At 36.3% G+C, this 27,667-nt stretch overlaps 1 protein-coding gene and 1 long non-coding RNA gene across 4 annotated transcripts in view; one reads left to right on the forward strand and one right to left on the reverse strand.

The window, feature by feature from the left end:
• The window catches only part of PEX5L (peroxisomal biogenesis factor 5 like), a 92,560-nt gene extending 66,956 nt beyond the window's left edge, over window positions 1-25,604 (forward strand). For 2 of the 3 annotated variants that reach the window (XM_052687345.1, XM_052687344.1), the window contains 12 exons: window positions 2,790-2,901; window positions 5,539-5,748; window positions 6,856-6,985; window positions 7,453-7,549; window positions 13,192-13,287; window positions 19,018-19,134; window positions 20,053-20,196; window positions 21,019-21,089; window positions 22,271-22,468; window positions 23,704-23,869; window positions 24,238-24,395; window positions 25,092-25,604. In XM_052687345.1, the coding sequence (XP_052543305.1) occupies window positions 2,790-2,901; window positions 5,539-5,748; window positions 6,856-6,985; window positions 7,453-7,549; window positions 13,192-13,287; window positions 19,018-19,134; window positions 20,053-20,196; window positions 21,019-21,089; window positions 22,271-22,468; window positions 23,704-23,869; window positions 24,238-24,395; window positions 25,092-25,296 (1,704 nt within the window). In that variant the 3' untranslated portion in view covers window positions 25,297-25,604. The remainder of the gene's footprint in view (window positions 1-2,789; window positions 2,902-5,538; window positions 5,749-6,855; window positions 6,986-7,452; window positions 7,550-13,191; window positions 13,288-19,017; window positions 19,135-20,052; window positions 20,197-21,018; window positions 21,090-22,270; window positions 22,469-23,703; window positions 23,870-24,237; window positions 24,396-25,091) is intronic. The other variant, XM_052687347.1, reaches the window with a different exon arrangement.
• Window positions 1-25,715, reverse strand: part of LOC128082797 (uncharacterized) — a 55,519-nt gene extending 29,804 nt beyond the window's left edge. Inside the window, exons 1-5 of the long non-coding RNA XR_008207852.1 lie at window positions 25,598-25,715; window positions 24,169-24,270; window positions 23,735-23,806; window positions 23,501-23,634; window positions 22,439-22,563 (exon numbers count right to left, since the gene is read on the reverse strand). This is a non-coding gene — a long non-coding RNA (uncharacterized LOC128082797). The remainder of the gene's footprint in view (window positions 1-22,438; window positions 22,564-23,500; window positions 23,635-23,734; window positions 23,807-24,168; window positions 24,271-25,597) is intronic.
• Window positions 25,716-27,667: the final 1,952 nt, after the last annotated feature.

Consider the following 27,667-nt stretch of genomic DNA (forward strand, 5'->3'; position numbering starts at 1 on the left):
TTCCTACACAGTCCTCATTTTGTTAGACTACGCCAGTCAGCTGCTTTTAGTCTCACTGTAAAATGCTTTCTTTATCCCTCTGATAATCTGTGGCCCATCTCTGATGAATTTAGTGTACATATTCATGTAGCGAGAGTCAGAGAACCTATTTTTTTCAGATTAAATGAAAACGCTGCAAATACATCCCAAAGAAGACACAACTTTGTGAAAATTAAATCTCAATGTCTGCTGGCGAAGCTGGTTATGAAAAAGTAGATGTCACCCTAAATCCTTCAATTTGATGGAAAAATTTTATCAAGGGACTTTGAACAATAATTCTGGTATCGTACTAATGAGGTCCCGTGGCTGAGCCGGTCTTTTTTTATGAATACAACATAATTAAGAAATGTGCTAACCAGCTTTGAAAAAAAAAAAAAAAAAAATGATAGATATCTGCTACTTCACACATCAGTCAAACTCATGAGAACCTGAGATTGGTTTTATTTTATTTACCTTCTCCTTCATTATTGTGATTCTCAGAATTACTGTTGCTCTTCCCACAGTTTATTCTCAGCTCTGCCAACAGGTTTGGGCATTGAATTGCCTCTGCAGTTGGACTTCAGAGTTTCACTAGTGTCGCCAGTGAGTGATCCTGGCTGTCTTGCTTCTCATAATCCCTATTTATTTCTTCCTTTCCTCATTCTTTCCTACTAAGAAAATTTCCATGGAACTTAATGGTAAAGATAAGCATCTAAATTGTACATGATGATGTGCCCTACTGATATACCTGTACATATATGGAAAGAGTACTTCATAGAAGTTTTTACATTTACAGTTATTACTACTGGTATACTGTCACTCTTCTGTAATCCTTCCTGTCCCCCTCCAAGCAATGTCAGACTTTCCTTTAAGTTGGTAGCTTATCACAAAATAAAGACACAGATGATTCAGATGCTTTGACAATCTTTCTGCTGGACACTATGCTCACCAGAATATGCAATTTATTGCAAAAGCACAACAGTTGTTACTGATGCTACTGCCTAGAATGAAAATATAGAATTATTTGAGCAAATTTTACAAATTGAGCTAATATGGAGTTGACCATAAACCTTTAAAATACTGAAACTAGTTTGGTCAAGTATTACCTAGGCACCCACTCTTGTTTTTTTCCACCAATAGATCACCAAAGCACAGACAAACATGCATCTATAGAGATGTCCTAAGTCATCTTAAGTCTTAAATACTTAATTAAATACTAGGTAAATATATACAGCTAGAGATAACATGGACAAAGTAGAGCCCCCTTTAATGGAAATCAAAGTTGTTCAGCTGGTATAAAAGCAATTTCCAATCAATCTTGAGATTTACCAAATTAAGCAAATAACATCTGACAGTGAGTGTTCAATGCAGATAGTTATAAAACAACTGATTAATTCCCCTTATAAGGTGCAGCTGCAGTCTCGGTTTAGCATGCAGAAGTAGAGTTTGAGACAGTACCACTGCCAGATTTCTTAACTAAATGCCCACATTTCCACATTCTGCTACATACAGTTGGGCAAGCAATCATTTATCTGTCTTCCATGTTAGTCATTTAAATTGATATTTCAGTACAAAACCGTAAGATTCCAGGCAAATAAATGAGCGCACATATTATGCAGCCAGCCAGCTTTTAGTACCAGCTTAGAAGTTTGATCTATCAAAATTATGGGCTTTTGAAGTAAAAAGTATTTCCTTGCAACACTGGAATACAAAAATCAAGTAACTAATGACAGTGAACCTAAGCTGTTTTGCCATAGTAACTTTAGTGGCAATACCATTACTATGGTAGCTAAATAGTAGTAATTAATAAACATGAAATGAGGATAAAGGAATGCCTTTTTCTGCCAGTTTTTCTCCATATTAGCATCTTCAATTCAAAAGTTCAAATACACATAAGAGAACAGCTGGATAACTTGACAGCAGAAAGAGGAAAAATAGACGGGAATGGAGGAGAGAGGATTACATTAAGGCTGAAAGAGCTCAGGATGAAAGTAACAGACACAGAGAAAACTGTTCATATTATTAAGATGAAATCAATGCAGGGCACACCATCAGTTGTCTGTCCAGCTCACCATTGGGCTTGATCTTTCAGAGCATGATAGTAGAGACGAGATTTTTATTTAAGAGACCATTCTGCTTATCTTTTAAAATACTTTATACATGAAAAGCCTGTAATATGGAGATTTCTTTTATGTAGTAGAAAACCAATGCACAACTACAATGACAATAAAAAAGGAAAACTACTCATAAATACAAACTGTATTATGAGTCTTCATACAGTCAAAACTCATGCAGGAAGTTCATAAACTCACCAGGGACCATCCACTGTCATTCATATGTCCTTGTATTGCAGAGAAGTGTTTTCTGTCTCAGCAACTTACTGTTTAATGGGCTAATGCATATTTTCTGGATGGAATGGTGTTGTGGAAATTCTGTGGAGAGGCATGCTAAGAAAAAGACTGCTTCCAAATATTAAAAGATCCCTGCTTAGTCTCCTTCTGATAGAGAAGGCCAACTTCACTGATTGGTTTGAAGGAAGTTACATCACACCTTGAACGCCTTACAAGCAAGAGTATGCAATAATTCCCATGGAGTATAATAAAACTGGGATATAACTTTGTTAAGTTTGGAGCTATTTGTGCATCTCCTAATTTCAATCTCTTACTCACTAACAATCCAAAATATAGCACGATTTTCTACAAAAATGCTTCATTTCTTTAACTGTGCAACCCAACACAACACTTTGTGACCCTGAGTTTTTTTGTTGCTAGCTAGTGAACGAGCAACAAGAAAGCAGACCCCTTCTGAGTCCCTCCATTGATGACTTTCTCTGTGAAACTAAACCAGAAGCTGTTGCAAGGCCTGTAACTTCAAATACTGCAGGTAAACAAATTTCTGTACTATCCCTGAATAGAGATTAAAAATTTGTTTTAATTATTGTGCATTTTGTCAAGTGATTTCATTAACTCACTTAAAAAGATTTGTTACCATTTGCACAAAATTATATACTGATTATAATTGATTGATCTATTTGAAAAAACGTTGATCATTACTTTTGAGGTCAAATCTGGTGTGATCCAAGTCACATTTACTCCAGCAGATCTCTGAGTTTGAATTAAAGGCAACTTCAACTGGAAGTGTAAATCTATTCAACAAATCCTCAAACTTTGTTTTTGCAAAAATTTAACCTACAGGTAAGCCACAGTTAATTTAGTTTTATCCAAACCCATTCTTCAGAAACATGTGCTTTAACCAAGGCTTGGATGGGATGTCTGAGAAAAGGGGAAGACATCAAAACAGCTTATCTAGGCTAAGTTGGGAAACTTCAGTAATGAAAGGATTCCACAAATTTCTTTTCTGCTTTGTGTTGATGTTGATAATACGGAGTGAATCCTGAAAGACGTGAGAATTGAGAGAAACGTAGCGCCCTGCGGAAGTGCTTTTAGAAGTTGGTCACCTTCTATTCAAAGCACTTGAGCTGACTGACCAACAGCATAAAATCAATAGATTACTATGTTCTACTGCTGTCTTATGCAATGACTTGCCTTGTTAGAAGCCATTTAATTAAAGCATATACACACGCAAATTATAAAAATGTCTAAGTGACTGATTGACAGTGATTATCTTCACATCTAATTATATTGTTACATGTCTAAAGCAGTATATGAGTTCTAATAACAAAATTGGAACACAGAATTGAATGAACCCTTGTAAATATTATTTCCTTTTTGGTAGCTAAAGATATTACAGAGATGAATATAAATGTTTCAGGTTGTTTAAGACTGTTGTTTGTTGTAAAACTAAATAGCCTATTTCTGCATCAAATCCTCTATCTGCCCTGAGTATCAGATGTTCTTAATAACAAAGTTTTCTATTCTATGAAGACTGATGAAATTTGGTAATTTCCTAAGAACATAGCTAAAGCACTACAAGAGACAATGCTAATTCATGTGCCAAAAACACCTCCCCTACAAACTGATAATGAAGAAGTTTTCCTGTTCTTTACATGCTAAAGAATTTCAACTGTTACTCTTCAAATAACTCATAAATATAAAACTCGGACTGAAGACTGGCTTACATATAGATACAGTCTTTATAAGCTAAAGCAATGCATTTTATTATTATATGCAATATTCATCCTGAAAAGGACACACAGCAATGATAGTAGATACAGTTAATAACCACAAACTTGTTTTTTTTTTGACAAGAGAAGTTGGTCAAATTTCAGGCAACAGAGATTGTTTCCAGGAGGAAAAGATTACATTACAGTCCTCTGTGCAATAGCCTTCTTTCAGTACAGCAAAACCCTTAACTTTCAGAAGCTCAGATCCTTTGCCAGCCATGATTTAGATCCACAGCTCTCTTTTTATTAGGATCATACTCTCCGTGCCAGAGCTAGCTCTGTTTGCAACTTTTCTTGCACAACTTCTTCTTTCTCACCCTTCATATGTATTTTGCTTCTCTAGCAGATGTAGCCTTTGGAAAATAGTGGCATCTATTGGTTTTTGCCAAACTTTAACACCTGGATGAATCAAACACAGCTCTTGTTTTCTCTGGTTCCTTTCCTATCTTAAAAAGATTCATTAACTTCACAAACTTCACATTTGTTTTGTCCAGCAATATATTCTAATATTTATGATAGAATTTGATCGTAATTCCTTTAAATGACACAAAACACAGTTTATACTGTGACTTTTTGAAGAATCTAAAAGAAGACAGACTCACAGTGAACTAACATGAACTCGCCTCTCTGGTTTTTAAGTTTTGTCCAGAAACACTGAGAGTGCGAAGTTGGAACATTTTTAACCTTACAGAATCAAATAATCATAGAATCATTTGGGTTGGAAAAGACTTCCAAGATCACCAAGGCCAACCACCAACATTACCTACAGAGTTCCATTACCAAGACATATCCTTTGGTGCCACAAATCAATGGCTCAATTGATCATGCTTAGTTCTAAGAAACTAAGGTGAGTTGCCTTCCAGAACAAGAAAGATGGGTTCAGTTTTTTCAGAAATATGTTTTTTAAGTTATTTAAAGTAGTTGTTTAATGAAAATAAGCATAATTCAGCATCTTTGAAAAGGAAATCTCTCAATTAAATGTTAGAGAAAGTTGTCCACTCTTCCTTTTTTTTCCTTACTGGCATGTGACTTAGTAGTGCACTAAGCAACTTTTATCAGTACACGATAAGTCATAGCATTAAACTAAATCTAATCTAAATGTTCAATTATACAAGAAACCTTCAAAACAGAAGGAAATGTGGTCTTAGGCTACAATCTTAAGACTCTCAGAGTGAAAGCCTTTCTTGCAAATCAGGTTTTTTTTAAACTTCACCCAGTTAAGCACCTGAAATCACTAGTTATAATTGAATTTGCTAGTCAATAGCCTTAGCCTGGAAAGATACATCTACTATAGTCTAATACATTAAATCATGTTCCAACTAAGAAAAAACAACAACAAAACAAATGTGAGTTATTTGAATTAAAACAACACTGAATTCTAACATTTTGTCTCTAAGTATTATCAACAGGTCTGGATCTCTTGGATCTTAGTGAACCTGCCTTACAAACCCAAAACAAAGCAAAGAAATCAGAGAATCCATCAAGAGGTGAAGGCTTAAAAACTTCCGCCCACAGAAAGAAGACAGACAATTCTGACCTTATCAGTGTGGATACTGAACAGAAAGTTCAGACTGTCAGAGTTTCAGACAAGTCTTCACTAGATTTAGGTAAGAGTGTAGCTATTATATCAGTATTACACAGCCTTGCTTAGCACAGGTTTATTTCTTAGTACAAAATAGTGAGCAAGATGAGACTTCTTGTTGCACTGCACTTTAACAGGGAGTGTATGCTTAACTTTGTGTAAATTTTGCCTTTTTTGATACACCTAAAAAGCTGTCAGTAAATTTGCAAACAAGATCTGAGTTTCCAAGAAAGAATTTAGACAGGATCAGTAAAAGCAAAAAAATGTAGAGGGATATCATGAGAAAAGAACCCACATTAGAGACAGGCTGCACTGAGTGTCCTTTTCAGAACTGCAAGTGCTACAAATAATTACACAGTCTTTTTTAATACTGTTTCATCATGCATACTAAAGAAAAAAGTTCCATTCTTGATAAAAGAGTTACACATTTGGACAAAAAACCCAAACACAACTCAAAATCCTGCCAAGCGTGATCTACTGATGAGCTTTGGAAAAGGTAAACTTAATTTAGTTCCATACAAACTAAATTACTTGCATTGCAATTGAGAAATTTGCAAGGTAAATGTAATTTATACCAAGGTAGGAAATGTTCCATTCATCAGCACAGAAATTCTTTTACAGAACTTTATCTTCAAACAGGAGTTAAACATCTCATTTTCGCAAACATCACTGAATCCTATTGGCTGCCTGCACAGTCACTTGTAAGTGGTAGTCACTAGAAGTTCTATTTCTACAATCTGAATACAATACAAACATATTAAATATTCCTAACTAGAATTTAATCATATCTGACACACAAATCACCGATTTTAAGTCAAGATTTCCACTGACATTCTGACTGTGAATGCTGTAACACCATGCCAGACCCTCTAAAGAAAACAATTCCACCTCAGCTGAAACTAAAACACAGCCTTAAAAATCATTGTTTAGCAAATGTTGCAGATTCCAAATATTTTTTTTAGAATATCTGCAAGAAAGGTGCACAGCATTTGTGTATATTGGACCTTAATTAAAACAATACTTGGTGGTGCAGCTTCACAATTTCTTCTGAACATTTACTTAACAGAGGAAAATTAATTTAAGAAACAGCAGTTTCTTTGAAAGATTCATTTCTTCTTTTCTTATCTTTCAGTTGATATTCAGACACAGATTGAGAAATGGGATGATGTCAATTTTCCTGGAGACAGGAACTGCAAGGTCCATCCTTCTGCAGAACGAACATCATCATCATCATCTAGAGCTCAATCAAAAGAGCTTTTATGGTACAAATTTTGCTTTCATTTGTTTTCTAAGTAAGAATATTATGATATAGTGGCACAAAAGAAAAAAAAAAAGAGCACATAAGCGAGGCTGAAGTCTTGTAAAGCAGTGGTTAATTGTTAGACAAAGACTGCAGTTGCAGTCTTGCGCCATTACCAAACCTCATTTTGCTTTACTATGAAGTCATAGAGACATCATCTCCGTTGCACTAGACTGGGTTCATGCTCATATATGCTCAGTGCTTTACTGGTAAATTAGGCTTGATTCTGTTACATTAACTATTGTCTGCATGGGACTGAACAACTGAATAGCAGGAACACTCAGGAGGCTCCAGGCACCTTTGATATCTCCAAGTTCAACAGCTCAGCAAAAAGAAATAAACTAATTGGCCAGCACGGGCTGTAAGCCTGAAATACATAAGGCAGTGTATCAGGGTACAGTGGTAAGTCTGTAAATGTGTTATTTCTAGGTCCACAGAAAATAGATCGCAGTCTGAGCTGACTAATGTCAAGAGCGCTTTCGACACTGATTCAACATCAGAACTAGAAGTAGCACCTGCAGTACAGGTAAGAGACATTTGGTAGATTTAGTAACATTGAAGAGGCAAGTAGGAATTGTCCTATTGGCTAACTACTCACATGCTGGACGAAATATTTAAGGGATATGTTCAGGATCATCAGTTAAAATCCTAACAGCTGAATCTTCACACAGCTTCCAAATTAATGTTACAAACCAGCCTAACTATTTCATCACCTTCAAACATTCAGTTTAATACTGCAGGGAACTGTGACCTTCCTGTCCAAAGGCCTCAAACTACAATTTACAGCAGCATCTTCCTTCCCTTCTTCCAGTTCTGAAATTTGAACTTGTAGTTGTTGTTTATCCCTGAAATATAACTTTTTTCAAGGTCTCTTGGTGAATCAGAAATACACAACATTGGGAAATGATAAGCAATACGTGAGGCCAACATTGTTTAGTAGTTTACCTCCATGAGAGGGGGAGCAATGTGTTCAAAGAACTTTTTCCTGCTGGAAAATGAACTCCAAAACAGAGGTCTCGGGGCTGCATGCTTGTAGATTTGCCCAGTTCCACTCTCATAGGGTAACTCTGAACAGGACTTTGTAGAAATTACTGAAAGTTGTATGGTATTAAGTATGTATGTATGCATAAATGTATACGAACATACATTTATATATGCATTCATTTAGTTCACATTGCATATTCATCATCTTTCCTGCATTTTATTTCTTATCCAAAAGTTTTCAAATTCAGCTAATGCTACTGACAGGGGAGAGAGAGAGTTGTTCAGTGGATTCACTTCTAGTTAAAAACAATTTTTCTTCTTCCACAGCTATTTTTATGCCTGCACTCGAAAAGCTTTCTGTCAGACAGAAAATCTGGAAATTAATGAAAGTTAATGGCCCCATTTGAAAATGAAAAAATGAGGTACCAAATTGCCAAATGCCTTTCCTGAGATCATGCACTACTTTTTGCAGAAAACAGAAAGAGGCTCATTTCTGTGCTGTTAGAGAAAAAGTCGTCTGTTCTTCACTGCCTTTTTTACATTGCAAACAGGATTTTTCCCCCTTGGAAAGCCTACCATGAATTCCAATGCATAATGCCTTCTTTCTGTACAATATGCATAACTTTAATGGAAAAGATCTGTTGCACAATATCATCAGCCTTAGACAGACAACATGTTTTCACAAGCATCGTCCTTCTCATCTTTAAGAGCCCCCAAACACTTTTTCTTCAGTCTAATAGTACATATAATAATAATTATTAGTAATAATTATGTTTAACTTAGATGTGTGTAAATGAAGTAGACTGTTCCAGAATCTAAGTGCTGCTGCTCTCTGGAAAAGCAATTGCAAATTTAGTATGTAAAATCTCTAATTTATATGTCTATTTCCTGTTTATCTTACACTAGAATAACTGAAAGAGCAAAAAATAGCACTTACCCCTTGGTTTAGATTCAATCATTAGCATCTCTGTAGTATTTTGTAAAATTGACAGTATTTCAAAATAAAAAAAGTGTTAAGTTGGACCAGCCAACTTGTGGGACAGGCGGAATATAAAATTCCTATCTGATGCTTTAGCATATTTCATGTTTTGTTTTGCTTTATCACAAGCTGTTCTTTCTTCAAACTTGCAATCCCTTCAAGTCATGAAATGCTGACCCAGTAATTAATAATGCAAATAAGTGACCTAAAGTTCTTATTTTGGCTAGTTTACACAGAAATGTAGTGTTTTCATTCACTGCCTGCTCTATCCTGCTTACATGTGGACTGCCAAAGTTGTCAGTTCCCCAAAACCAGGCTCATCTGTCTTGACAGAGTTCTTAATCTGTTTGTAAAAGAAATCACATTAGCACTTTTATCAAAGCATGTGTTTTCCATACTTTGTCCTCCATAGATCTTGTCTATCTCATTTAAAGGATAACCTTTGCAGATACAACAGATACTGCCTTACCCTAAAGATTTCATCCTGTCAAACTTGCTGCAGTTAGCTATCAGCAGTTTCTGAGACAATCATCATCATCACTCATCTTTGACATGTTAGATTTAGTTCCTCCAAGTGAAATACTAAGCAACTAGGTTACATTTTCTCATTAAGATTATACAATCTTCTTAACAAAATCCTGCATTTACCAGCACTTATGTCATACATCACAAAGGCAAACTCTGAATTAATAAGAAGGAAATGTGTTTGAAGGTTGGACAGGACAACAGCATGGTAGCTGTCACTGGATGTGGCCAACTTGCTTCTTAGTATTCTGTTCACAATGTATGTTCCCTACTAATTCTTAAGCTGCATCAGACTAAGTATCTTTTTTCTTTCTTTTATCTGCCATAATGAAAAGTTCCTTGTTATGGGTTTATTGGTACAAGATATCCTACAGTGGATGGGGGTTTCTGAAAGTTTGTTTTCTCTCTGACAATTCCAAAAAGCAAAAGGAGACAGTAAGTTCAAACATACATGCATGAAGTCTGCTTATGTTTTAACTCTCAAAATACAATTTAAATCTTGGCCCTCTCTAGGTATGTTAGACGTTGTATTGCTCTTTCAGAATGCATAAACAAAAAAACCTCGACATACTAAAAACTACACCTAGTTCTACTGCTTCAACACTCTTAAGACTAAGATGTATCCCAAAGACTGCAGAGCATTAGAAATCTGCAGCTTTGGAAGCAATATTTAGAATGCATAATTTATTCCGCATTTCTACCAGATAGCTATGATAAAACTAATGAATGGCCTGGCTCTTTTTGGATGTGCCAGTTACTCTAATAAAATTAAGTTACAAGGGACAGTTTAAGCTCATTATTTGAAGACCTGCTCAAAAATTAAGACTATAATTTAAGCCTCTCACCAACAGTTAAGGTCCAACAGCACATAAGCAGACTACAAGCGCAGGAAGGTGTGCACAAATGTACTGGAATGGAAGATTTTGCCCCTGAAGACAGCAGCCAATGATCAACTACAGCACCTCCGCTGTAGAGTGGTGAGCATATCAAACCACAGTGTATGCAGACTGTCCATGCCTCAGACATACTCATTCCACCCTGACCCATAATACACGTTGGACTCCCCTTAGGGATGTGGCTGCAGAGTCCTAGTCCATCACCAGCTGGAGATGTGAAGTTCTCCAGTGCTGGCACTCCATTTCCATCCCTTCTCTTCCTGCACTAGTGAAAGGCAGCATGCTTGCTACGTGTGGGTTTTTTCATTTCTGGATTATGGCAAATCAAAATAAGGCTGCATTGTCTATATGCAAATGCAGCTTACGTGGGTTTTTCTACTTCTGTCCCCTCTGACTGAGAGCACGTGTGCATTTAATGGAGGAGAAGGTGTATCCTGTGTGGATTATGCAAGGAGAGTGTGTATGCTCTGACACATGGCAGAGAAAGGAACTTCTATGCTTCTTTCTTATCCTCTTCCCCTCACCTCTCTATTGCCTTAACAAGTTCGCCGTCCCCTTCTACAGCACTAATCAGTCTAAGCATCATGATTTATGGTACTGTCTTTGACCTAAGGAAATTTCAGTCACTTGAAAGAAAGGATTCTAAAGCTGATGCAGTCAAACATCTGGCAAGAGTCAACTCATAAATAATGAAAAGGCAAGGAACATAATTAATGTCTATCAACAGAATTTTATGTCAAAAGCAGATTTCATTCTCTGATCAGATTACAGGTTGGATTGATAAACGTTGCTCTGTGATACTCAATGAGATGTTTAACTCAGCACGCTATATCCTGATTAAAAAATTAGTAACTGTTAAAAAGAATAAAACTGGCTAAATTTAGGTTCTCAAGAACAGTAGGTTTTTACTTGGAACTGAAAGCATATGGCAGAGTTCTTCGGTGACTGCAAAGAGAAATAATTTCTTCAGTATTATTGATCTTAAAATAAATATGCAAGCCACTGGTAAAACCTGTAAATAATGCAAGAATGGAATGGAGAAAACATAAGGAAGACAGTCATGAAAATGAGTTGGTGACCAAGATAGCTATTAGATAACTAAGAATTCCAACACAACCACTCAAAAAATCATGTTTCTGAGTGACAGTGCAGGCTCTATAACACTACACTGGAAGGCAATTCTGAAGAGGATCTATGTCTCAGAGTGTACAGGGATGTCAATGAGTGCTCCCTGTGCAGTATGGGGACAAGAACAGCATGGAGAAAAAGGCATAATTTCTGGGAACAGGAGATCTTTTGCTCACTTTAAAAAGAAACAGCAATACAGGTATTGGGCTATAGTGTTCGCTTTTGTTATCTGCATGGCTATGTATTTAAGCTATAACCAATTAATGAGGGAAAGTAAAAGGAACCAAAAAAAGGTTAAAGTCTGAGGAAAAAAACAACTCATAATGAGCTAAGATCTTAATCTCTTTACATCTTTTAAAAGACAATTAAAACCTAATTAAAGTAATGGGTATTTTTCCACAGAGAAAATAAGGAATACTAAACATGCTTTAAACTACTGAAGAAAGGCTAAGAAGTAATAGCTGTAAAACTGAAATTAAAAGGAGTAAGAGAAACAAGGAGGTCAATTAAATTTCCAAACAGTGATAAAATTAAGGTCTCCTGGTAACTTTAAATTAAATCCAAGCACCTTCCTCAAAGGCGTGTAATCCAGACAACCTCCACTTATTCTCTGTAGAACATCAGTTTCATTTTATCATATGACAGCATTACACACCCATATAGAAAGAGACTGTTTGAAACAGTTATATCTTTTGTCTGAAGTTCTATTTATTGTTAAAGTGCATAGGAACAAAACAGAAATTTTAGGGCTAGACTGACACAGGTATGTCATCTTTTTAGTTAAAAAGGCACAAGTATACACAGAAAGATACACATCATGTGAACATACACGAATGTACTGCGTGTTTCATGCCAGCAATGCACGTGTCAACACTTGCAGACAGCCCCGTGTGTCTGAAATGAGCAAAAATCAGTTCTTTCCAACACAGCTTATTGCAAATAAATATTATAAGTACAGTCATCTGTAATATCATCATGTAAATTAATGCAGTTAGGATCCTGGTCAGGCAAATAACTAATACGTGTAACCTCTAACAAACACAAGGGAAGAGATTAGCACTCAGAGCTCTTTTGCAAGATTAAGCCACTTCGTTGTTTTCTAAGTTATCACTGAATACTGCTTGCTTTTGTACCATGCCTTTTATGCAAAAAGAATGAATAAAATATTTTTAATAAAGAAATAGGGGGGAAATGGCTATGTACTTCCAATAGGATTGACATTATGATTGATATTATGGTGCAGAACAGAGCGCTACTGATTGTAAATTGGATTTATCCCTCCAGTTAAAGTCATAGCAAACCTGGTTCTCTAATGGGTGGAATGCATTACAATGGTCATAATACAGGAATAGGAACAATTAAGATAAAAGTCTTAACAAAACAGCCATCTATTACCCTGATAGCCCAACTCTTCCACTGTCTTTTCTTGGCTCTCTTTTGTCTTTAAAGCATCCTAAGGAATAAGAAAACTCTAGGAAAGACAAGTTATTCTGCTTCTAATGAGGAATGATCTTTCTACAGCACAGGAGAATTCCTGCAAGGACACTACTAGTTTTGCCCACGAAAAAGGACATTTTGTGCTCCAAGCAGTTAAGGAAGTAACTCAGAAACATGGCAGAGTACATCATCCCATTCTGATGCTTTTATTTTTGTTAGGTGCGATCAACTAAGGAGCAGCGTTGGGGAGGGCCTCTTCTCTCAAGAAATCACTCACTGGAAGAGGAATTTGAAAGAGCTAAGGCAGCTGTGGAGGTATTATTGCATTTACTCTTTCCCTTTTCAGCTGATGTTCTACAGATTTCATACTCATTTTGCCTCACAAATAGATAAGAAAGTTTGTACTACATTTTTCAAAGCAGAGAAAAGATCCCGTTCCTGGAGTTACTCATTTAAGATATCAGTTTCTCTCTTAACAAAATATAAAATAATAGTTATAAATGGAGATGATGAGAATGAACTTTTCAGAATTGATTTTGTCTTACTATAGCAAGTGGGTCAAGAAAATCCCCCATAAATGTAAGTACTTCCAAATTTAAGGTATAAGAGTGAAAAATATTTTTACCCCAGTAACTGAATGCATGCAGTCACTCAGACACAAACCAACTCTCCACACTGAAACTTTAATTAAATATCACTGATAAAGAGAATGATTACTTGCTGTGATGGGAGAGTAACTGCATGCACAGAAGTAACCAATGAATTTTTATCATCAGTGACAGAATGTTAAGTATCGAAGCATTTTCTTTTCCTGATAAATAAATCTAGTTTGAAAAGGCATAGGTATTCAGAAAGATACCACCATCAGTGCTCAATGCACATAAAAAATTGTCTACATTTACAAAGTTAAAATGGATACAGTAAAATTAGCTGCTTTATAAACTATGCATGTAAGCTATATACTGCACGTCATACACATTTGTTCCTGGCAGGAAAGGAGAGACTTGCTTTCAGATTACCACTGCTTAAAATTTTCCAGTTTTTCCTACTTATGCTGCAGTGTGATCTTTAAGGTGGGACATATACTGAAATCTGTGACTGAGACACAGGGAATTGGTGATTAACATCCCTGCATTGCAGTTAGTTGTTAAGCAAATGGTGTCAGTACTCTTCTAATTGCCAAAAATCACATGTAATGGTGGGAACCAGACTTTAAGTAGAAAAAAAATGTGTTTTGAGGCTAATAAAAGATCATAAAACATTACTGAATATTTTTTAGAGTAAAATAAGGAGGAGAATGTATTGTAAAAAAACCCTGCACGTTAAAAGGTTATTCTAAGGCACCAAAAATTATTAAAATGCTTTAATGTAGTGTAGAAAACGGCCATTTAAAATAATCTAATTAAATGTTTCTCTAGCTATGTAACTGGCAATCTACGCAATTCTTTATACTTAAAATAGAAACTTGGACCAGGTAGTTAAAATAAAAAGGAGAAGATTCTTTAAGACCTTACAGCTATTTTCATTTGCATATGAAAAGAGCCGAATTTTCGTTGTAGCAAAAATGAAGCGGTAAGAAATCCAAGGCGACTGAAATAAATTGCAGGCCATCTCAGAAAAATTAGTGCTTACTCAAGAAGAGAACAGATATGGTGTTCAAAAAATTCCTCTTTTAGGCTTTGGATGTTTCTGTAATACTCTTCAACAGGAAAAGCTTCAAGTGGTAAGATTAGCCAGAAAACAGATCAAGAAAAGGAAGTAAATCTCAGGTGCCTTGTGGTTTGCCTCAAAAAGAATTAATTAACAATTCAGTAAATGAAGACACCAAACTTTATCCTCCACCCAGTTTTCACTTCAGGGCTGTGGGAATGGCTTTAAGATGACAAATTTTGAGATAAAGGAAAATCTGTAAGGCAATTCTTTCTTAAGTATATTTAAAGATATCTATGCCACTGAGGATTCTTTAAAGAATAAAGACATAACTAGATTAGGGTTTCGTTGTTTGTGTTTTGTTGGGGTTTTTTTTGTTTTTTTTTTTGTTTTTTTTTTTTTTTTTTACTAAAGAGCATCTAAATCCCTCGTGCTGATCCAGTCTGTTTAGACTTAGCTACTTTTTTCTGTCATTCTGGAAACTAGATTTGAATTTCACCACATTCCTTTGCTACACACCTGAGGGAAGCACAAGGAGACTCATGCCATTATTTCCAAGTGCCACACATAATCTTTCCAGTAATTAGCTGTGTTTTACCAACAGTGGACACTACTGAATTAAAAAAACAAAACAAAACAAAAAAAAAAAAAACAAAACACAGTATGGGAAATCAGATCCTTTCTATAGCCATACTTATTATATTTTTATAATAATTATATTTATTTAAATATTTGATTTTTAAATTTATTGTATTTATTCTGCACCATGATATTGGAAATAAGTTAGAATTAAAATACATGAAACCAAGAAAGTGAAAAAACTTCCAACTGAGAAACATTTCAGATATAGAAAAAAGCAATTCTGGTATTTTGTTATGCCTCATTTCCCTAGCATAGAGATGAAACTGCAGATGCCACAGCGCTGTGAGGTTACACAAAGGAAACGTTAAACTGTTCTTCTCGGTATCATTTTATTTACAAGCCAATGTAACGTGGGACCTTGCTGCATAACATACTGTTATGAAGCACATTACAGCTATATTTTGTGACAACGGTAGTTAGTGATAATTAGTAAGCACACAAATTTAACATACCGTGTCATTCACACTGAAGAACACATGGATGCAATAATTCAAAGGAAGAACAGCCACAAAGCCTTTGGTTTTTATGCAGTGGTCAAGAAAGAACACTGCAAATTGAGTTTTGGCAGTAGGGGAAAGTTCTAACAAAAATGATGAAAACATGGAAGTTCATAACTTAGCTGTTAGCATTCCTCCCTGCTGTTCTATCATAGGAAGTAAAGAGTCTGGGAATATTTTGCCTCTGATTTGTTTAACTGCTTCTGCATGTTTTTAAATACCAAGAGTAAAAATAGCCTCTCTGACAAAATGCAAAATATTCTGCGTGGAAGGAATAAGTGGCATAAAACATTTTCCCTAGTTGTCATTTCACTCAGGTATTATAGATTACCTGAGAATACGTTAAAATTGTTCAACTGCTCTGAAAACTTTTGGTGTGACCAAAGTAAATTGTCAGCATTAAGGTAGGAAAAACACTGAAATGAAATAATTAGCACCAGTCACATAGCAAATGGAGTTAAAATTAGAGTTAGGAGTCTTGAGCCATAGCCAGATTTTCAGAAGCACTCAATATTAATTTAACTCCCCTGCCACTGGAGTCAATGGAAAACTGCTACTCATAACAGCTAAAATAGAATTAGGCCTTTAGTAAAGACTGTAATATTTACAATCCTCTTCCTCAAGGACACTGAACTGCTCTGATATTGAAATTGTTGTTTGCCATGGTAATGTTATGGCATTTTACCAGGTGCCATGATTGAGCATGATCCAGTTGCTCCACATAGCTTTGCCTCATGTGCTTCAGAAACCCCAAGTGCTGGATGCACTTCAGAAGCTGTAGCTGGTGCAGGAGCCCTAAGACTGAATGCTGCTCACAGGGCTGCTGCGCACAAAGGAAGCGCCCACCCTGCCCAACCTTACAAATCCTGGTTACAGCTGCAAAATACCAGGTGGGTCCTGACCCACGTCCAAGTGGCACGAGATAAGTGACCTTACAGCATAGTAACTCTTCTCTTACTTCATTTTTCCTCCACTTTTGATTCACTATAAACATCAAGCATGGATACTTAAACACATAGTAATTCATTGGCTTTTTAAGTGCAGTACGCACACAGTAAACTTCTGGGTGGGTAATAAATATGTAATTGAGCAACAGAATTCGAATTGAAGACCTAAGAACACTTACATCCTTGCTTAAAACACTTGAAAGTGATTTTATATATGCTGAAGAAATGTGATTTATATGCTTCCAAGTCAGTGGGCTCTAAAAGTGATATTTGTGTGAAAAATACAAGAAAAAAAAAAACATTATAAGCATGATATATATATATATATACACATATATATATATGTATACATACACACGTATCATTAGATCTATAACTTAATCTGTTTTAAAAGGCATTAATAATTACGGTATATATAGTGGTTATATTAATATTAATCTGCAGGAAAGGGAAATTTCCACTACCTTTCCTCCTCCTGAATCTCAAAATTACCTCTAGTAAGAACATGGTCAAGTAATTTTCTTCTTCAGTGCAGTGCAGATTTGCACTGAATGCAAAATAGTTCATGGAGACATTTGTTGAACAGGATAGTTGAAGTGATTCAAGTGCTTCTGCTCATGGTTGATAAAAGAGGGAGCAATCTGAATCTTTATCCCAGCCTTTTCAGTTCCTAAATGGATATTTCAGCACAATCTCACAACTATTTAAATGACTCTATTTCCTTCAAATTTGGAATGAAAGCAAATTTTGAAACCTCAGAAGCTGTTTTGTAACAGAGTTGTCATCTTCTGTTTGCTTCTATTAAAAAGAATGTAATTTTCTCTTTGGACATGAATGATTCACGCTTGTTTCCTAGTCTGCAGAGTAACATAGCAGGTATCTTCACAGATCTGCTAATTGCATAATTCATACAAGTCTGAGCCTCCTGGAAGGAAGCGCTGGATATCCAAGGGAGGTGATACAGCAAGAACCAAAGGGAAATGCCTTACAGATTTGTAGGGAGGGAATGTACATTGCCATTGTAAACAGCATCGTGATTCATAGCAATTGCACCTACTGACAGTGGCTGTGGTCCTACCCTTTACATCCAGACTCACATATTCTGGCTGCTGACTCATTCTAGATCTGTTAACAGTCTGCATTTTCCTTTTTCCAAGTGCCTGAGGAGTAGAGTTATGGCAAGTCACACATTCACAAATTAAGATTTTGCAAATCACGCCTGGCTGCAGAACAGTATCAAAGAGCAATCAATCTGCCAGTAGAAATTCAGACAGAACTGTGTGAGCAAGTTTCTAACATCTCTAAATTTATAAATCTAAATCTAATTTTGTACCTTACCCTCAAATAGTTCTGTCTATACCTCAATAGAATTATTAATTCTCTGACATAAACAAACTGAGAAACTGCACTCTCGGCAGTGTCATTTCACTGGCACTATGGTCCTGGCCATGCCCTGAAGGAACTGGGGAACTTTGCAAAGGCTTGCAGTGTTGAGCACATATTCTGCTATGGCACTGCTTTTCACGGTTTATAGGTAAGGTGAAGAGGCTGAAAAAACAGATATTGGGAAGAAGTGCTCTACTGTGAGGGCAGTGAGACATTGGAACAGCTTGCCAGTGAGGTTGTGGATGCCCTCAATCTGGAAGCATTCAAGGCCAGGCTGAGCAACCTGTTCTAGAGGGAGGTGTCCCTGCCTATAGCTATGGGGTTGGAACTGGATTATTTTAAAGGTCCTTCCAAACCCAAACCATTCTATGACACTATGAATATTAGGATTTCTCCACTATGTCAGAAGACTCTATTTACATTAAATATCTTGTCCACACACTAAATTTGGTGATTACTCTTTTACATGGCAAAAATGATGCTGAATCCATCAAAGTAGGACAATTGTTTTTGCTTGTTTTTTAAAGAAACTTTTAACTACTGTTATTCTTTAGCACGTATGCTTAGGGTTTGTTTTTCATTTTGGCTAGGGATGAGCCTTTCATTTCCATTCAAATTTTAAAGTAACAATTTACTGTTAGCATCAATGAGACGCAGCGTAAACTGCTGCAAATCCTGCTTCAGACAGAACATATGCTGCCTCTGAGATAAAGAGTCTTCTGACGAAGAAATACATTGCAATACAGGAGATGAAATTTAATTATATGAAATTCCATATTTGTACTGTAGTATTTCAGTCAGCATGATTATTAATAGAATGAACACTGCTCAGCAAAATTGCCACTTGTTAAAAAAAGTATAATAAAAGCCTTTCGTTTTATTTTAGGATTTTGTTGTTCATTTTTTCATCTTTTTTCTTCTAGTCAGACACAGAGTTTTGGGATAAAATGCAAGCAGAATGGGAAGAAATGGCTCGCAGGAACTGGATTTCAGAGAACCAAGAAGCACCAGGGCAAGTCACCATCTCTACCATTGAGAAGGTAACAACACAAACTTGTTTTCAAACTGTGCATCCTTCCCATGAAATTTTTAGATGAGCTTCAGCTGTTCATGGGATCCCAAGAAAACTCTTCTGGGATATGGAAGCCAATTTTATCCAAAAGAACTCATCCTTTTTAAATTGACTGTGAATAGGGTAAGATTTGAGAAGGTACCACAGTAGGAATACATTTAGCCATGCAGAGTGTGTGAATTCAGCCAAATGGATTGCAAAGCAAACTGCTGGAGTCTGAGTACATTTGAAAACAGCCGCTCAAGGAAGAGCATCAAGTACTAAAAAATCCAGACAGGCACACTCAAACACTCTTCTTCATTCCCTTCCTTGTATGCTTTAACTCAGCATACATTATGTAGCTAATATTAGCATACATTCTTCACACTGCAGTGGCATGAAGAGGAAAAAAGCAAAACTTTAAAAAGAAAAAAACAAAAAACACCCAAATTCAACTCAGGCACCTGAAACACTACTGTTCATCTTGAAAATTAATTGAAGATTCCAGGATATTAACCAAATAGAGATGAGGTTGCAGGCACTGCAGGGAGTCAGCCTCTTGGTTTGTGCTCTTTATGCTCTTTTCCATAAAATGGGATGTACTGAGCTCATGCTAGGTTCAATTCTGCTGCTATTGCAATGTGAGCCTCTGCCATTATATTTGACACCCAACATAAGTACCGTTCAGCATAACTAATGATCAAGTAAATATACAGAGAGCACAAATATAAATGGCCAGTGATGTTTGCTTTTACAGTTTTTGTAATTCAAATTTTACAGGGGAGCTTATCCATTCTTTCATAGAAAAAAATGTTTACGTCCTGGTAGAATATACTGAAAACTTAATTTCATAGTTGCTATCCCTCACTACAGGGCTCAACATGGCTCTCTTCATTCTCTTCCCCAGGGATATTATTTCCATACAGAAAATCCTTTCAAAGACTGGCCAGGTGCTTTTGAGGAAGGACTGAAAAAAATGAAAGAAGGTGACCTGCCTGTTACAATCCTGTACCTGGAGGCTGCTATTCTACAAGAGCCCAATGATGCAGAGGTATTCACTCTTATGCTTTTTGTTGACAAAGGAAAGGGGGCTCCCTTTAGCATACAGAGATGAAATGGTTCTATGACCCAAAGCTTTGCTAGTCATGACTGACTGCAACAGCTTGAACAACTATGGTGGTTCTGGAATAACATATGCTCTGAAATAGATAACAGGGAGCTCTCCATAAGATGATAATCTATTTTTGAAATGACAGAATTGCCACATTGTCATTTAAAAGCTTTGAAGAGAGACAATATTTTAAATGCTTCATTCCCTTTTCCCAATGTTTTCAATCTATTAAACACTATCATTACAAAAAGGAAAAAAAAATGATTTAACAAGAATTCTAAGACTTTTCTTAAAATCATATTATTTTCCACAATATTACTGAAACCTGAAGAATATTTACAACGTAAGCATACAGATCTCTTTGAATCTATTGCTACTGTAAAATAAGCAGCAGTGTTTCAAAAAGCACAGAGAATTCCTAGACCCTCAGGAATCCCTTAAACATACGTAACTTAATCGTTGTTCAGCGCTTTCTGTAATAGTCTGGCAACATTTAAAATGTACAGTAACTTACATCTGAGAAACCAGTATGCATTTACACATTGACAAAACACTTTTGCATCAACTGATTATAAATATTATCATGCTCAGAGGCATTCAGAACTGCACTGATTTGTACTGTTGGTCTGTACACCGTAGAAAAAACTGTAATTACTGCTGAACAGATCAATCTTTATTCTCCTCCCCGCTGGAAGTGATACTAGTTGTAAGTGTTTGCACTTGGGTCTGTATAACAAAACAAGATGATGATTATTTTTGCAGGCCTGGCAGTTCCTGGGCATAACACAGGCAGAGAATGAAAATGAGCAAGCAGCCATTGTCGCACTCCAAAGGTAGATAAAGATAACCACTAAATAAGGGGTCGAATGAGTATTGGGTAACGGAGACCTAGGTATATTTAACCTCATATTTGTCTTGTAACTTGAACCATTCATTTAAATGAGCAAAGCATTGACACAGGTGTAGAAAGTGACAGACGGTTGATTAGTCTTTCTATTGTATGAAATAAGTAGAATAGTTAATCTAATAATGTAATTAATTGCACTGAAGGAAAGTTGCATGGTCTGATAAACACCAGTTAGGCATAATGCAAATGAAGTACCTTTTTGATATCCTAGCCACTTAGCATATTTTCTGTTGTCTGTCCTTTAACAAAGAGGTTGGTGTTTTTTTCAATTAGAATTAATCACCTCCAGCTGCTGAATACTAATCTGAGAATATCTGTGGTTGATGAAGATACTTGTATGTAAAAGTCAGCTCTAAAATATCAGCATTATTATTACTTCCGCTAGTGAGTTTTCATGTTTCCACTTAAGAAGTATCCTCTCAAATTTCAATTGCATTAGCAGCGTTAACCATCAAGTTATCACCTAGGGATGCTCTCACTTACACCTAACTTTCCATTTTACCTAGACAGAAGACCAAGGGGTTGCCTGATGTAGGGCTTTTCTATTCCCCCAGTTTTAAAACAAGAGTGACGTTCAAAAAATAGGCCAGATTTTATTTTCAGTTCATGATATACAGCTGTAGAAAGACTATTCCAGTTTACTGGCTCCATTGTTATCAAAGAATTACTGAGAATTTAGTATTTGTGAGATGATTCATAGGAAAGTGATTTTTTTTTCTTCAAAATACTTTTTTGCAGAGCTGAAAATCATATTAAACTGTTTGCAGGAATTTCAGTTAAACTTTTTGTTTGCTAGACAGAAAATATAAAACCAATCTACCCACTCAACTTACTCATAATGAAAAAGATGAGAGCATTACCAGTGTGCACATATTTATATACATTCATGTGTGTATGCAAAGGCCCATGCATGCATGTTTGTGTACAAATGCATAATGTGCTTACCACAGAACAGTAAAACAAAGCCTCTTCTTTGAAAATATTGTTGGATAGATCTTTTTTAAGTGACTTATTTATTGACAGGGACTATTTTGAAAGCACTCAAGAATGTGGTTGGCTAGAAACAAACAAACAAAAACCCTCAACATATTTTTATTTTCTGCCTAGGTGCTTGGAACTGCAGCCAAACAACCTAAAAGCTCTGATGGCACTGGCTGTAAGTTATACTAACACAGGTCACCAACAGGAAGCCTACCAAGCTCTACGAAACTGGATAAAGCTAAATCCAAAGTACAAGTACATAGCGAAAAGCAAAAAAGGGTCCCCAGCACTTACCAGGAGAATGTCTAAGACGTCAGATGAAAGGTAAACGCAGTTAAATCCTGCTGGCTGAGATGTAATGACCACTACAAACAATGCTTCATGCTGTGCCCTTAATGTGTAGAAGTCCAGCCCGTTGCCTGTGATGGAAACCCAGAAACTAAATGTCCATAGAGGCAGAGGTAGGAAACAAACAGTACATTCAGTTTAGGGACTAAGGACTACGTTATTCCATCCATGGAAGTTAACATAAACTGCAATCAAAAGATAGCTGTTGCTTCAAGTCCCATAACTTTCTACTAATCCTATTCATCCTGACTGCAGCTTCTTTATTCCCAAAATCCTCATTCTACTGCTTCCAAATTCCTACCAGGTTGTATTGCTCTACGTACGCATTCTTTCTATTGTTCATCGAATTTCCTATATCCCAACCAACTCTCTAGAATCCAGGAACATCAGCCATTTTGCCATGGGACATGGCTTCAGTTCACTGAATATAATTGGGAGGTAGCATCTGCTTGTTTAAAACTCATTTTGTTTTTAAACAAAGACAATGCGGTCATTTTTTCTGTCTCTAGCCCAGCATACTGTAATGGGAGCTGGCAACCATTTTAAATAACAAAAGAAATCATGACTTGGCAGCCCTTCATCATATTTTCATGAGGCCAATCAATTAATCTCTCTGAAGTTTGAAATTCATAATAAATTCATTAAAGGCATAGACACCATTTATAGAACCAAAACACTAGTGCTGTCTCACTGCATATCATTTTGAAGACAGGCCTTATGTTTTCCCTTATCAGGAAGGAGCCTCAGGTTGACAAGATAATGTCAGTAAAATGTAATATGCAAGTTCAGCTTAATTGATAAGAGAGTTGCTCTACTTTGGCCTCATCACCCAGAACTGCCGATGAGGTTTTATGAAGCCTACAGCACATATAGGAGATGGAAATTTTGGCATCCATCCTCAGGGGTCTTGGCTAGTCATTTACAGCTCCAAAAACAGCTACTCTTTTTACGACTGAGAAACCCACCTAATTTCATTAGCTTTAATAATAAGCATTCACGTTTTCTTACTTGGATTCATAGCTTCACTTTGACTTCATTACACAGGTAAACTTCTGTATTTCAGAAATGAGCTTGCAACAGGATGGAGAAGCATATCTCTGCTGTGATTGAACTCAAGCAGCTTATTTTCAAGTTTATCACTTCTGAAACATCAAGTACAATAATTATGATCTCTAAGATGCAACTTCATGTTATTTTTCACTCTCGTCTAGCTCATTACTTGAAGAAGTAAAGGATTTATACCTGGAGGCTGCTCACCAGAATGGTGACGTGATAGACCCTGACTTGCAGACAGGACTTGGAGTTCTTTTCCACCTGAATGGAGAATTTAACCGAGCAATAGATGCATTTAGTGCTGCTTTAACTGTTCGGCCAGAGGTACATTTTATGCTTTCTCATTTTTAACAACTGTGTTTCACAGTTTCCTTCCTCCCTTCTTGATCAGACCAATATTAATGAGATGTTGCTTGGGTCATTAAAATTTTAACACTTGAAAGAAGTGTTAATTATCAGACAGCCCCATTTGGAGTATATATAAGTAGAGTTACATATGTCTGATTTCTAGCTGCACAATGACTAATCGTACTGGTTATTTAAAGTCGCCTATAATCACGAGCCAGAAACTTCCATTCTGTATCAATGAAGAGAGGATATGATACTGTTATTTTCTACCTTACTTTGCAATCAAAGATGAGCTGTTATGCCTCCTATTGACACCTACAGTAGAGAATTCATTTTCTCACCAGGACTACACGTTATGGAACCGTCTTGGAGCAACCCTGGCAAATGGGGATCGAAGCGAAGAAGCTGTTGAGGCTTACACACGTGCTTTAGAAATACAACCTGGCTTCATTAGGTCCAGGTACAATTTAGGCATAAGCTGCATCAACTTAGGAGCATACAGGTAAGTTACAAATATGTGTAAACGAAAGAATCAGGAATCATATCTACCAAGTGAAAATTCATTTTCTAGCTAGAGCTATTTAAGAAAAAAAATAGAATACAGTTTAATTATCTCGGCTAATATATATATATTTTACAAAGCACTAATAAATGAGTAATATTTTGTTTATATCCATACAACCTACATAACAGAATTACTGAATTTAAAAATCCTCCATTCAACAAGATGCTTAAGCATTTTTCCTAGCTCTAAGTGCAAGTAATGCTATCAACATCTGTGGGATTGTTCTCACTCTCAATCCTGTGTTAAAGAGAAAAAAGAAAATTATAAAACTGTATCTATAAGGGAAACTCCAGTTAAAATGCTTACAGTAGTTAATATTGTCAAAAGTACTTTTAATACAACCTTTAGGAAACACAGGTTTACATTATAGGGGTCCTTACTGTCAGCTTAGGACGTTCAAGATGAGAGAGATCTATACAGCAATAAAGCATACCAATGAAGTAAGGTCTGGAGTACTACAGTCACATCCATTTGTTTAAAGAAAATCAAACAAGAGTAACACCAAAAGGCCTGAGAGGTGCACACACACGTGAGTGTATTTAAAAAATACACTCAATTCCAGAATGGTATTTCCTGAAGTTTTATGCTATTCATTAAGCACATTACATTACATCTTTCTTTTCTTTCCTACAGAGAGGCTGTCAGCAATTTTCTCACGGCTCTCAGTTTGCAAAGGAAAAGCAGGAATCAACAGCAGGTGCCCCATCCTGCTCTATCAGGCAATATCTGGGCAGCACTTAGAATTGCTTTGTCTATGATGGACCAGCCAGAACTATTTCAAGCTGCCAATGTGGGCGACCTAGACATTCTATTAAGAGCTTTTAATCTAGAGCCGTAATACAAAGCATCCACAAATTAAGTTATATTAGGAAGCAGAGAACTCTTTTATTACTCATCTCAAAATGATCACAGTTTAAAAAAGATCACGGCTGTAGATCAGTAGCAGAATTCTCAGATGTTATTCAAAAAGGAAAAATTCAAAAGCACAAAATATTCTAAATATGCTCAGACTCAAAGGATCCAAATGAGCAGCAGCTGATCTGACAAAGCCCTGAATTAGATGAAGATCATCATCCCATGCACGCTCTCTATATATATCCACACAAACAGATATATGAAGAAATATGTGAAAAACAAACCTAGGTAATAATTATGGCACATTAAAATGGCAAGAAGTGCATCCAAGGAACCTGCTTAGTTGCTGATCTCACTATGCTGACATCACTTCACCACGCAACATGAATTCTACGTCCTTTGCTTTCTCTGAAGTATCTTCAAGGTTCATCTTTAACACAGCTCTGAAAACAGATGCATGAAAAAGGGATGCATTTTGTTTTGAACGTGTTTCAAAGTTGGCAACTTTGCTTCCAAAGGTACCTTGATTAATTTGGGCCAAGTTCCGTGCAAATCAGGTTCGATATTAACGGGAACACTACATGGAGGTCTATGAGATTAGGCCATGTGTATATGGCAAGGACAGCTGTTGCAAGCAGAAGCAGTAATTTGCACTAGAATTGTTGCTGTTTAAACCAGCTACCCCTGATCATGGACAGAGAATGTCTGCTTCAAAGGACCTCACAGCAGGATCTGTCAATGTGTACTTATGCACTTTAATCTTTCTTTTTGTAAAATTGTGCTATGCTTTATTTTTATTTTAATTACTAAAAGCAGAATTTACAGGATAGCCTTGTTGGCATAGAGGACCAAACATCATTTTCTGAAATGTGATAAGAGGGTTTTCAACATTCTTATGTTTAAATGATGCAAATACAATATAAACTGCAATATCTACTAGAAAGATTATTCTATTATGCATCAGGTACTACATATGCATGCATGTGCATGCACATATTGTGTGTATTACGTCATTCAAAACATATTAAGCCACAGAGCACTTTGGCAAATAAAAAGAGTCTTCATAGGAGCTCATACCTGCAAAGCATGCTCAAGGGAAAGTTCTTGCTGAAAAGTAGCCTCTATTTAATGCTTGTACGATCGGGACTGAGATGCAATCCTGCTGTTGTGGCAAACAGTAGCAAAAAGTTTCAGTGACTTCTATCACAGCAGGCTAAATGCTTAGATAACATCAGTACTTCTAGCTCCTTAAAAATATATATGCATTTCATTTTAATTTTTTCTTGCTTGGATGAATGGGGAACAGTATCGAGGGATGGGGCTGCACAGTTACACAACAAATGGATTGATTTTGGTACAATGCAAACAGGCTTAGCTCGAGATAAAGGTGTCAATCAAATAGAGGAACAGATATATTTCTAAGGCGAGTCATTTTCAGTTATTTTATTTTTACTACTTTTTTCTGAACGGTGGAAAAAACCAGATAGCACTGCACTGATTTGTGGCCAGGGACGCAAGGTGCAGGGTAGATACTTGAGTGTGATGAAGTGGGACGAGTGGCACATTTCCTGTAAACAGCACTGAAAACAACAACAAAACAGAAAAACTGAACTGCTTAAGAAAAAATCACATGCACAAATCACAAAGTAAGAATCTCTATGAGAATCGGACAGTTCCAACAGTATGAGCTTAAGTTTCTTGCAGCTGCCTGTTATTTTGAGCAACCACTAAAAGGAAAATTCCAACTCAATTAGTGCAATCACTGCACCTAATTACCAACATAATTGGCTAAAATAATCATTTCTTATTACAAATAAGAGGCTTACCTCTCATTCATACCCATAGAAGTGCTGAAACAGCTACAAGAATTTTTTAGTAGTGCTCTATTGATTCACTGTTTATATACGTTCCTGTTTATTTATCAAGCATATAATGACAAATTATTTCTTCAATTTTCTCTAAGGACTGGTTATCCAAGACTGCCTGGGAATGACATTTTAGCTAAGCACGCTGCTGTATGCATATCTGCTGACAACAGTTTGCTCTTTGCTTTGACAGCGATGTGTGACGACAGCCCCGTATCGATAAAGCAGAGCAGAAGGTGCACTGCAATTGAATCTGGGAAGTGATAAGAGGGAAGGGAGGCAGCTTTGAGAAGAGACTGTAAGGCAAAAGCATATGTGCTTAGATTTTGCTTGATGCCCTACCCATCACACAAGTCCTTCTATAATATCAGCTCTGCTGTAGGATAATTAGGGATTACCCAGAGGAATGAGCTGCTCAAAAATTATATTTTTATACCTCTCAAATAAAAAAACTCAAGTCAGAATGACAAGGAACATTTGATATGGATG

The sequence above is a fragment of the Tympanuchus pallidicinctus genome, unplaced genomic scaffold (genome assembly GCF_026119805.1).
Source record: "Tympanuchus pallidicinctus isolate F22 unplaced genomic scaffold, pur_lepc_1.0 scaffold22, whole genome shotgun sequence".
Classification (NCBI taxonomy): Eukaryota; Metazoa; Chordata; class Aves; order Galliformes; family Phasianidae; genus Tympanuchus; species Tympanuchus pallidicinctus.